The 13,016-nt window shown below is 37.7% G+C and overlaps 1 protein-coding gene across 1 annotated transcript in view; it reads left to right on the forward strand.

The window, feature by feature from the left end:
• COL25A1 (collagen type XXV alpha 1 chain) overlaps positions 1–13,016 on the forward strand; it is a 126,792-nt gene that overhangs the window by 22,568 nt on the left and 91,208 nt on the right. The window contains exons 3-4 of the mRNA XM_085222295.1: positions 4,032–4,058; positions 4,224–4,250. Coding sequence (XP_085078421.1) covers positions 4,032–4,058; positions 4,224–4,250 — 54 coding nt within the window. The remainder of the gene's footprint in view (positions 1–4,031; positions 4,059–4,223; positions 4,251–13,016) is intronic.

Consider the following 13,016-nt stretch of genomic DNA (forward strand, 5'->3'; position numbering starts at 1 on the left):
CTTCTGAATGTTTGTAAAATGAGTATAAATAAAATACTGTCTCTTGAAGGCATCCCTTGAATGCATCACAGAATGCCTTCAGTTGGAAGGGACCACAAAGATCATTTAGTTCCACTCCCCCGGCATGAGAAGGATTGCCAATCACTATATCAGGTACTACACCGGGTTACTTAGGGTCCCATCCACACTGGCCTTGAATGCCGCCAGGGATGGGGCTTCCAGAGTTCCTCTGGGCAACCTGTTCTACTGCCTCACCACCTTTTGAATGAAAAATTTCTCTTTAACATCTAATATAAATCTCCCCTAAAATGTATCGTGAAAAATTATGAAGGAGGTAATGGCTGAAAGTGTGGAATGCAAATTTAGCTTATTTCAGGAAATGAATTGTAAAATACAAGTTATATGAAAAATCATGCTGATCACACTCAAGAATATCCAGTTAACCTATCTGAGAGTGTTGCCTGAGTAAAGACCACAAGGGTTCATCTCCTGTTCTCCAATGTTGTGTCCTCTTGTCCCTCCACTCCTTAAACACATTTATAATAATGTAAGAATTTCGTGAGAGAGGAGAAATGAGATTTTGATAGCCTCTCTATCCCGCTGCCACCCCCGCCCCCCAAAAAAAATCATTTGCCAATAATCCTGAACATGACTGTTGAACGGATTTGACCTTGATTTCAATTCTTGGCTGGCAGGTGCCGGGAGGCCTTTCAGTCTGCTTTAGAAGATCTTGCTTTAAAAACAGTAGTATTTGTCGCCTAATTATGAATGCAGATTTTGCATGTGTTTGTGATTTACAAGGCCTTCCTTATGTGAAACAGGCTATAAACTCTCTTTGGAAATGTATAGTAGTCTGGAGCAGATAATTACACTCTGAGAAAAGAGTCTCTGTTTCCAGTGAAAACACTGTAAAGTTATTTCAGAAATGCTCTGACCTCAGACGTTTCATATAACTTACACAAAATGCTTTCACATTTGTGCAGCAGCTAGTGGCTTGATCTCTGCCATCTCATAAATGAAAGTGCAGAAGTCTCCTTGGGAAAAAAGCAGGATGTCTATGCTGTGGCCCGCAAAGCCAGTGTTATTTTACTCACTCAGTTCTTTGTGTCTGTAGCCTTCAACAGAAGAAATCTTGTCCTCCTTTAAACAAATCCATCTCCTAATCATGCCCTGCCCCCATAAACTCAGCTTTTCCTCATATTTTTTTCTTCTCTTCCTCCACTCAGTGTACACAGACTAGTAAAGCCTGCTGTAAAAACCTTGGGAGAATTTCTCAGCACAAATGGAAAGAAGATGTCAAAGACTGAGGATAGGAATTTTCTTTTTAAACTTGCAGAAACAACAGAGAACAATTGAAGCAATGAGGGAAGAACCAAAGATGGGTGACCTTGCCATGTCAGAATTACATTAATTTTCTTTAAGTGAAACCCTACTGGTTCTTTTTGATAGCATCTGAAAGAACTATTTTTGTTTGGGATTGTTTGGTTTGTGTTTTTGGTTTTTTTTTGGTGTTTTTTTTTTTTTTTTTTTCCAAGCCAAATAGTGCAAAGGAGAAGCATTAGAAATGCAAGTGCAGAGACTTGTGAGAATGTTCACACCAAAAATGCTTTTGTGGCCATTTGGAAAAAAAACTGTTCTTAGCCTCTGGTACAATAAAATTGTCATATATTGAAAAAGCTTTGCATGAAAAAAGCTTATATGCTGAAAGGGTGAGTTAACTTCAAATGGTTCTAATTACACGCTTTGCCCTGTATAGATCAATGAATTGAAAATAGATTTCTGAATACCATGAGGACAGGTAATTTTCAGAAAACCCTGTTTAAAGAAAGGAGAACAAAATTGAATTGAAGTCTGTGATTCTCATTTAAAAAAAAAAAAACAACAAAAAGAGTGTGGATTGTATTTTTAGAGATCTCTTATCAGAGGAAAATCTACAGGGAACACATCAGGGACACCTCTGCAGGTGGAGTTGGCTGAGCATATTGCTGACAGCTGTACCAGGGAGACAGTCTAGCTGTCCGAAGGTTTGCTGGTGAAGGCACTTGTGAGCACACTTTACTTTGTTTTTGCTCCACTGAGCCAGCTTAGTTTACTGAGGTCTTGGGCATCCTACTTGGAACCAACTGACCTCAAGTCAGCCATGATCCAAAGCTCATCAGAAAGCAGGGCTACCCATGAGTGTAAGGATAGTGCTGAACATTTGGATGACGACAGTAACATCTCCCATGTTCACAGCAAGATTTAAAATCCGACATCTGTCTGCTCTCTTGGTCATGTTGTGCTATCTGTAATTTCATGCCTAAGATCCAAGAAATAGGATTCTGACTGTAGCAGATGGAGGTCATGCTATTTGCGGTTTGCAGCCAGTAAGATATTCATAGCCAGTAATGTTTTAATAATTCATAGAGGTAGAATAGCCATAGTCCTCTGCTTATGCTCTGTGTTCACCATAAACAAACAAAGTAGCAGCCTGCACTGATTAATTCTTCCCATTCTCTGCAATTAGTGTTACCAATAAGGTGAGCATGCAAACTCACTATGTTGATGGCATGTATACGAGATGACCTATAAAATAAATGAATAAATGGAGAGACTTAAAATGTACAGCAGATATATCCAGTGATTTTGCTTGGTTTGTGTGTAAAGAGGCCGATTTCTTGCAGGGCAGCACAAAAAGGGCAGAGGCCACAGTTAATGGCACAGGCGGCTTCAACTCAGCTTGCAGCAAGTGCTGTCCTCCCTAGGGGAGAGGAAGGGAGGCTAGGTAGCAGACTTGTGTCCCTGGCCTCTGCAGCAGGCGGAAGAGGTGGCAGGTTGCAGAAGGAATGGCATATGCTTAAACTCCTGAAAGATTTAACAGCAGATGCTCTACTCTGGCGTGGATCAGAAGTCCTTAAAAATAATCAGAAAATTGGCTACAGTAGTAATTAACATAGTTGCATTACATCTAAAATACCCAGCAGACCGATTTTCCCTGCACTTGCGTTTATGTGGGCTGCATGAATTTTTATAAATGCAAGTTATGAAGCTGCCCAGGCATACTCTTCTCAGTAACCTTGGTTATTTTTAATTCTGTTGCAACCTTTTCTTGTTTGACATGCAATACATGTACAAGCACACACAGCCGTTTCCATCATAATAGTGGGCAGTCTAGCTTGGGTGGCTCCTTTTCTGTTTCCAGCTGCTTTCATAGGTACCTCAGGTCCTTCTTCGTAATGAAACACCTGTGCATCTTTCAGAAAGCTGGAGGTTGCATCTGCTCTGTGTAAGCAGCTGATCGTCTGCAGACTTGCTAGCATTTTTATTCACGAGACACCAACCTGAAAAGTAGTTGCAGAAACCTGTGAGTAGCTTTCTGGAAGGTGCTCAATAAAAATGGAAATTAAAGAACCTTGCTGTTTTGTGGTACTGTTGCCTTTCTGTTTCTCTGGTGGTAAATATCAATAAATATTATTTCTGCAGAATGGTGTTGCACAGATTTCTCGTAAAAGAGCTTATTTTACCTAAAATAGCGTGCTTGAGACTAAACATCAACTTCTGTGTTTCCAAAGATAGATATGAAAGCACTGCTTTTAGATTCTCTAATCCATTTTTCTTTGGCAATCTAAGCTACGAAGGGTGCCAAAACAAATGGCAGATTTATAAGCCTCTGAATTTATTAACTGCACTTGAAAAGAAGTTTTACGGTGTTAGAAAATATTTATTATCTAACAGGAGATAAATTGTTGCCCATAACTGAAATCAATAGAACTTTTGCCATATCAGAGATAGTTTTGCTTATCTAAGTAGTCTGATTCAGCAGATGGAGTAAGCAAACTATTCAAAGAATAACTGCACAGTGTCTATAGTTATTACTGCAAAGAAGCTGTCTCTGGAATACTACCAGTGTCTGGTGCAAAAAATGACAAGGGAACACTTTGTTATGTAGAAATCGTTGTATTTGCTTGCATGTCTTTCTTACAGCATCCCATAGCTTCAGCGGTGCCTTTAGTTCATTACTTTAATTCTTTCTTTCTATTTTTTTTTTTCAGGGCCCTCCTGGTCCAAAAGGCGAGAAGGTGAGTTGATGTACGGGTGTCACTTCCCAGGTAAATGGAAATACGTCACAGCATGAACTAAAGACACAGTTTGTACTGACCCAGTGTAATGTTAGATGATGTAAGAGAGCTGGGTAGCACACAGATGCTGTGTTAAACCTATCATCTCATCTTTCCACTTTGCAGGGAGATCAAGGTGATCAGGGCCCTCGGGTAAGCATTTTAAAAAAAATGTTACACTTCCCCTTCGCTGAGTAGGCAATTAGTCTTTAGCGCAAAACTAAATTAAATACACTGTTTGAGCTAATTATGCTTATTAGCTGCATTTACCCTGCATGTTGAAGTCAGTGTCTGCAGGACAGTAATACTGAACGTGATCAGATAGTGTCTGAGAGGACTTGAGTAACAACAGTAAGTAATTAAAATATAAAACTTCCGTTATGAGTGGAAGCAGGTTTCAGTGATTTTGCTCTGCTACATAGAAGTTGGCTTTCCTAACCAAACCTTTCAGTTTTCCCAGCAATGTTTTCACGGCTTGCATGGGCTCCCACAATGCAGAGGGTCAGTAGACTTATAATAAATGTAGTTCTCAATTTCATATTTATTATTTAGTGAATTGTAAACAAATACATATGCATGTACTAGCTTATTTTCCTAAAATGTATGTATTTAATATTGTTAATGATATTATCACCTCTTAAACACATCTGGGCACTTAAACAGAACACTGTTTAGCTATGTAAATATAAAATTTCTTTTAATTTTTAAACGCCATGTTTATTTTAACAGAGAACTAAAGAAGAATACAGGAGTAAATGTTCTGATAGGTTGGCTGTGCCAGTTCTTTCTTCTTTACATTTGTGCTTCATTAGAAAATGTTTGGCTATGTTGTTCTAATAATACGGTGATTTCCTTCTTTAGTTGCATTTTTGTGAAGATTTACATAATAATAAACCTTTGTCTGTAAATTATGCAGAATATTTTGAAATTGTAATTTTATTTTACTGTCCTTTTTATTTTTTGCGGTTAGTAAGATTATATAAAGTCGTAATATATTTATCTATCTGAATTTGGTATTGGTGTTGTCAGTGTTGTATTACCTACAGGGTTCAATTACTGGTGTGTTATAAAATCATAGAATGGCCTCAGTTGAAAGCGATCTCAAGGATCATCTAGTTTCACCCTCCCTGCCGTGGGTAGAGTCGCCAACCTCTAGACTAGGCTGTCCTGAGTCCCATCCAGCCTGGCCTTGAATGCCTCCAGGGATGGGGCATCCACAACCACTCGGAGCACCCTGTTCCAGTGTATCACCACCCTCTAGGTGAAATATCCTCCTAATATCTAACCTAGACCTCCCCTGTCTCGGTTTAAAACTTGTCCCCCTTGCACTATCAACCCATGTAAACAGTCATTCTCCCTCCTCTTTGTTTATTTGCTCATTTCAAGTACCGGAAGGTCACAATGAGGACTCTCCAGAGTCTTCTCTAAGCTAAAGCAAGTCCAGTTCCCTCAACCTTTCTTCAGAGGAGAGATGCTCCAGCCCTCTGATCATTTTAGTGGCTCTCTTCTGGACCAGATCCAAGAGCTCTGCATCTTTCTTGTTCTGTGTCCTGCTTAACCAAATCACTCCCCTCTATTGGAGAGCAGTAGAGTCCTTCCTGGACCATACAGATCATAGTTACGACTACTCTGTGTTACTAATGAATCAAGTGCCGATAACTACCAAAAAACTTTCCAACCTAAGAAGTTTGCATTTAAGGATGTCATAAAGTCATAGGTACAGAAGCATCTGCCAGTTGAGGCTATCTGAATATGGGAGGGGAATGAAGTGAGATCAGCAGTAGGGGAAAGAAGTAGTGAATAACAACTTGTGAGCTAGCAGCAGCTTCACTCGCTGTTTATTTAGTCAATGCATGCTGTAGTAAAGTACCTGTTTTTGAAACATGCATATAGCTTAATTTGCCCGGTCTTCTTATTTGTTTATATGTTTGGTCTGCTGTTTCGCTTTTTTTTGTTGTTTGTTTTTTTGGAGTGGCTTTGTGTGTATTCCACGGTAGCTTCTCCTTGTTCTTCCCTCTGTGTATATTTCAGGAGTAGTAAGTATCACGATGCCTCTAACCACTTATTGTTTCATGGTACAGCAGTTATCTCTTCTGTTAACTGTCTTCAGGGTGAGCCTACTTGGGTTAAGTGCCAAGAGATCTACGATGTAATTAATGTAAATTATGTGTCACTCAGTCACGTTCCAAATGAAACTAAATATATTTAAAAGTCGTTGGTTGCCTTTGCACATAGTATTTCACCACTGCCTAAGTCAAATAAACATTTTTGGAGGTGACTCCATACCATAGTATTTTAGAGGAGTGTTGCACCTGTAATTGACTGTGGAATGATATCAGCATTTGGATTTGATGCAGAAGAATTGGATATAATGTCTGGAAGTGCTGGACATCTTAGAGCTGATCCATCTTTTAGAGATAAGGACCTTTTAAGTTTATTTGTTTTATGACATTTTTTACATATTGTTTGAATCTACTTCTTAATGTAGTAAAGATTTTATATTTCAAATCATTTTTCAAAATTTTAAAATGATCATTCATTCTTTTTAAAAACTGCTTTCTATTCTCTAAGTATTTTTCATTAGCAAAAGAAACCCAAACAAAACGTGGAGACTCCATGTCAGAATGGAACTGTAAGCTCTTAAAATTCTTCTGAAAGAAAAGCATTTAAGAAACAAAAAAAAAGATTGCGTTTTATCTTTAAGGATACCACTTTGAGTTTTGAGCAGTCGTCATTACATACGAGAGATCCTTCCTTCTGAAATATTCTCGGAAGTGCAAAACCAGTAATCATGTGTTTCAAAACTTCTTTCTTGTGGTCCCTGGAAACACCAACTGTATGCTGACCTTTTTTGAAATTCAAATGTTCTTGAAAATATTTTCTATGTATTAAAAAAATAGCAGAAAAGACCCTCCAAGTACCGCGCAGGGTCAGCAACATATATTTTTAGAATAAAAGACTTTTTTTTTTTTTTTTTTTTTCCTCTTGAGGGGGGCTTTTTTGGAAGAAGAATCTGAAAGGTTTTCTTAGGTATTCAGAATTAATAGCTGCTGACCAGTCTTTCTCTTACAGAAAATGGTGAAAGGGCTGTAGTTCCTAATACCAGATGGCGTAATCCACTTATGTCCATATGTAAGCAAAACCAGAATTCCAGTAGTGTGGTTGATGTACAAGTTCATGCTCTGACTGTGAATTTGAACAGCAGGTTAATACTACTTCAATCTCATGAGACCACAGATAAGGTAGTGGTGGGTACATTCAAAAGTCACGATCTTCTTTGAAGAACTAAAAAAAAAAAAAAAAAATTACATATTTTTATATCAGATCTCTACTTGTTACCTTAATATTCTGGCAGACTAAACATTTAGGTCAAATGCAAAACCAGCAGTCTTTTGTATGTTTTTCTTTTTGCAGAGGACGTGGCCCCATGATACGTCATGCAGATTTTCATTACTGTACTGAGCCATGGCAAAATTACAAAGGGTGGTTTTTAGGTTTTGGGCTATTAGAATAAATGCTGATATCAATCCACCGCTTGGTTCCAGTTGCTGAGCTCTACCCCAGTTCGAAAATGCCTTTGAAGATTTCATGTGGTATGAGTACACAGAAGAGATTGTACCCTGATTAATGGAAGCAGACCAGAGGCGAATGTCTGGGAGCAGTTTGGCTAGTACTGTTTGTCTTGATCAGCTTATTGTTGTCCTTCTCTAATTGATGTAACAAGTATCTTCTGTCCTTTAGATGCACTAGTGATTCTTTCTTTATCAGATCTAGAAATCAGTGGCTAGCAGTTGCTTTAAATTGGTTTTAGTACAGTAAGTCACACTAAAAGATTTTCACGAAATTGTTCTCTCCTATTTAAGTAAAGTTTACCAGCTGCTGGCTTGGCACAGAATTGATAAAATCTCTCGAACTTCTGCAACAGAAGAGATTAAATTGAGAGGGGAAAAAAAAAATTCAGAAGTTTATTTTTTTGTGATAACCTTTATTGTCTTGAAGGTTAAACAGGTTCTTTATATACCGTTAAACCAGATAGTTGAAGGAAGCGATATAATGCACTTTTCTATTTAACCCTTTCATCCCTCTTGTTTACTTTTAATATATTAACTCTTTACTTACTGTCTGCCGAAGAGAGATCACTGCTTTGCAATAGAAATTTTGCAGGTTCTACTCTTCTGTGCTGTAAAACTATTTAAAATCTGCCTACCATAAACAACAAAGGCCTGGAAGCAGACTATTTACTGAAATATATACATACATATTTGGATTTATAAAAGTGCTGCTCCAAAAGTAACACCTCTTATTTTGGTGGCCCACGATGCTAGATGGTGGATGGCAATAGTGATGTGAAAGATAAGCCACATTCCAGGTGGCTGTGAACAGCTGTCACGCCACAAAATGAAGAGCATCACAATTAGCTCATCTGCTCTAATAGGCTAATGGTAGTGTCTATGTTGAAAAATAGTTTTTTGTTGGTGGGAATTTGCTGTACCAAACAGTGTTATCATGCACTTTGTTGTAGTTTCCATGGAAATAATTAGAAGACAGTGCTTTCAGAGCACCCTATGTTAGTGTATATGTTAGTATATAAGTGTAGGCTATGAATATAAACTTCGGTATTACTTCACTTGTTGCATTATGGACACTGCATTTACAAACTGTCTTTTTAAAGGAAAATTGAAGATATCTAAGGAATGCGTTTTGACCTGTTATTTTTCAAAGAAAAATAAATAAAGCGTCTTTTTAATGTGTGCGTATATTATCCTTAATATGTTTCTAAGGAATATATTTAAAAAATACTTTGAGCCTTTTCCTGCTCCTTCAGACAATAAACGGAAAATCTATGTTGTCATCATTAGAATTAGTATTTCATTCATAAGTCAGAAAGTACTCATTGCTCACTGATAAATAACCCACAATCATCAACTCTTTGCCTTCTTCCAAAACTTAGTCTTTTTTTCATTTAAGAATTAGCGCTTTTTTTTTTAGAAAGGAACAGGTTTGCATCATAAATTAGGTAGTAGCATGTAAATTTATCTGATTTCTTGCCCTTACCAAAGGCAAGACTCCAGTTTTTGAGGTACTACTAATTTTAGCAAATGCATGTAAATCAGCAATGTAATAAGTAGCTTTGTTCCCAAACAGACAGCTAGTTTGCGTCTTTATTCAACTTCTTGTCAAAGCAACATCCAACATTTTTGTCAAAGCAAATATGTATAGTATTACAATCAGAGTATTATGTTAATTTAATGTAACTTTGCATAACTTAAACATATTCTGACAATGTCTTCCACAGTTGTTCTTGGTAATGTTTGATTATATCCTACTCAACGCTGGCCTTATTTTTTTCTATAAGTACTCCTCATGAATTTTATCTGCCTTAATAGGAGGACTGCTCAGCTTTCATTAGCAGAAATTAGTTTTGTTCCCAGCTTTTTATTTCATGATAAGAATAGCCTTTGGTTTCCTTTATATGAATATTCTGTCAAAAGCAATAAAAGTGGTGATACAGAGATGTTGTTCCCTAGCTGATATTCTGAGGTGTGTATAAAAGTATATTTTCCTTTTTTATGCATTACTTCAAACATAAATTCACACAGTGCTGCATTAAGTTCATGCTTTAGTAATATGACTACCCATGCAGTTGTTTGTTTTTCATTGTCCTGTGTAGAAGCAAGAACTATATCTGACCTCTGTTTTGAACTATACTCCTGTTATCCCACAATAAGAAGGCCGAAAAAACTTACACAATTCCTTCTGTTAAGATAACATTGACTAAAGCAAACTCATAGAGAAATCTTCTCAATATCTAGTTTAATGCCAGCTTGCCTTTAAGTAGTTAATTCTGAGACTTTATTACCTTATCCGTAAAAAAAATCAAAAGGGATGTTTATGTAGTCAATTTCTGGGACTACTTATCTGTACAAATTGACCAGTTTTAGGCTATTCTGACTCCACTGTTTTCCATTAACATGAAAGCGGGGAATCAAATAGGAGTGAGGTTTGGAAGGAACTCAGTTGCACTGGCTGCTCACTTGATCTGAAGCACTGGAACACTCAAGACTTGAGATGAGCCTCAGCTCAGAGTTCTCAGGAGCATTCTTTTGGCAGTGGATGACTCTCCAGGGCCAAACTATGCCTTTGATGTTTGGCTCATGAGGTACTGCTGGGGAATGCAGAACAGCTGTGACACTAGAGAGTGTCACATACCTGCTCCCAAGACAAGGATGTTGTCATTTCCATCTTAAGAGCTAGGCAGTGCATGTCTTTACTTACCACTCATCAGTTTGCATCTTGTTCCTTTTTAGTAATGCCAGAGGAATGGTGAGGAAGGAAGTCTCTGTACATCCTGTTCCTCTTTCTCAAGCTCTGTCCCGTGACTGAGAAAACATTATGTAGGCATTTCATCTAGAATGACAGCTGTCCCGCAAAAGTGTTACAGTACCGAACACTTGAGTGAGAGCAGTTTGATCAAAGCCAGCTCTTGAAAAATGCTTCCCCCAGGCCTAACAAATATCATATAAGTGATTTGAACCCCTCACCTGCTTTTTATAACTACAATGAGTATGAAATTTGAAGAGAAACATGATAAGCCTGAACTGAAGATTTTAACTGTGAGGACCAACATGGTTTTGGGAAAAAAAACAGTCTATATTGGATCTTACTGGATGCTTACCACTAGCCTCAGTATGCATGGCTTCAAGAAGGATATTTTTTGATGATTTTGATGGTCATCAGAACTCCCAAGTCGTGTGGAGAAGATGTTTATCTCACTGGAATTTCATCTAATAATAGAACTAAAATAGTCAAGTGCTAGCTTTATCCAGTTTTGTTCTTTCTGATGTCAGGCAGAGTTCACTGTGAAAATATAGAGGTCATTATAGAAAATAACACTTCTTTTACAATGATCTGGTTTTAGTCAGAGCTCGTGCTAATTTGTGGGACATTATACTTTTATTATTTTAATACAAGGACTGAATCGTTACGTGATGTATTTGATTCTAACTCCTTGCTGAATTATTACCTAAGTGAAAAAAATCCTGGATCCTTGTCTTATGGTGCACTGTTTTACTTAGCAGAGCTGCTGATGGAGAAAGCAGCGGTTATGATAAAAGGGATTATATAAAAGAGCTCCTGCTGAGAGTCCATGGCACTGTATAGGGTGATACCAAACACTGTGTTCCCCAGGGCAGGTAAAATAATTAGCTGCAGGACTGCCACTCAGTCTGAGGGATTAATTAGAACTGGAGGTGTTGTTGGGATGGAGGAAAGCAGCCATAAAGGGTGTCAAGACCACTCTGGCCTCAAGCCTGTGTGATTTGATGTGAAATAGCAGCAGCTGGCTGTAACCTTAGGAAGTGCAAGTGAACAGCAGGTGGTAATTCCTGTCTCATTTACCATGTCTTCACAGGAGCATGTAAGCTTGTGCAGCTTGGGTTTATTGGCAGGTCAGAAGGAAAATCCTGAGGAAGACTGTGACATTTACTGTGCTGAGCAAATGCAAAATTCAAAATGGTGTGTACACAGTGTTAGTGTAAAACCATTAAAATGATGTTTGCTCTTATACCTGTCATACAGTAGAGTTATGACAACCTTATAGACTAGACTTTGTTGTAGGTCAACACACAAAGTTGAATGTACTGTGAAAAATCTAGGATTCTTAGTGGGAGTGACATCTCTAAAGATTGTGATGGATGTTACAGGAGAATTATTTCACCAAAATAGGAAGTCGGGCAATTATATGAGGGTCTGTCATTCTTCAGTGTTTTCAGTGATCACTGCATGGGAATGAACTGTCTTTATCTGCATTTCCAGGTGGGCAAGTAGTGTACTGCCTTATATGGTCACAGGCCTGTTAGTTTCTGCCAAGCATCGTGTTTTGCTTGGCATTTGGGCAAAAATTGCAGGACATGCAAGAAATGTGTTAATGTAGAAATTGTTACCAGTTAGTGGTTCAGAGTGAGCTTGAGCTGCTGTCAGCAGAATTTAGTGGTCCAGTGATCTGTGCTGATCATTGTAGTCTTTTGTGCTCTGCGAGGGCCTCCTAGGGTGTAGAACAAGAACTGTTCATATTCGCAGTTCAAGAATCAAACCAAATAAAGAGAAAACTGAATAACACAGAATCTGTCATTGAGAACAACTTTAGATAGAATAAGAAAAATAAAATATATCTAGGGGATATTTGAGGGGGTATTTATAGTAGAGTGACAGGAAAGGAAGAGAACTCATTTTGTAGGAAGGGTAGATCATTTTATGCCTTTTTTGAAGCTTATTGTTTGCCAACATAAGCTTTCATAGATGCCAGAAGATGCAGTGCCTTCTAAAACCTCTCACGCATGCATAAATGTACTCATAATTTCTTTGCTGGGTTACATTCAGTATTCTTCTATTTCTGACCTCTCCAGAAATTATTGTTACGTGTGGGAAGATGATCTAGGTCCAAGCTGACATTGCATTCTTCTGGCCATTAGCTCTGAGATTATCAGTTTTGGGAAATGGAAAGAAGTTTTTGTTCAACTTTGGAAAATGCTGGAAGATGTTGTTGCTGAAGGAGATGGTTTCTCTATCTCATAGTTTCTTTGTGTTGACAAACCTACAGTACTGGTACACTCTAGAACTTGACTCTGTAGTGTTGAGAGGCATTGAAAATGGACTGTGAAGTGCTCCGCATAAATGTTTGTTTGTGGAGCTACACAAAACTTTCAAAACTTTTTCATTTATTAAATTAAAGAAAAAGAAAAAAAGAGCAAAACAACATTTGCAGAGAATTTCCTGAATTAATTTTCAGGTTTTTTTCTGTATTCGTCATGAAATGAATCAAACTTATTATGAGTTTTGAGTTTGACCCCCCTTTAAAAAAAAAAAAAAAAGTCAAATTCTAAATATGCCACATTACAGTTGACTATAAAAACTATTATG

This window comes from Meleagris gallopavo, chromosome 4, assembly GCF_905368555.1.
Source record: "Meleagris gallopavo chromosome 4, MGAL_WU_HG_1.1, whole genome shotgun sequence".
NCBI lineage: Eukaryota > Metazoa > Chordata > Aves > Galliformes > Phasianidae > Meleagris > Meleagris gallopavo.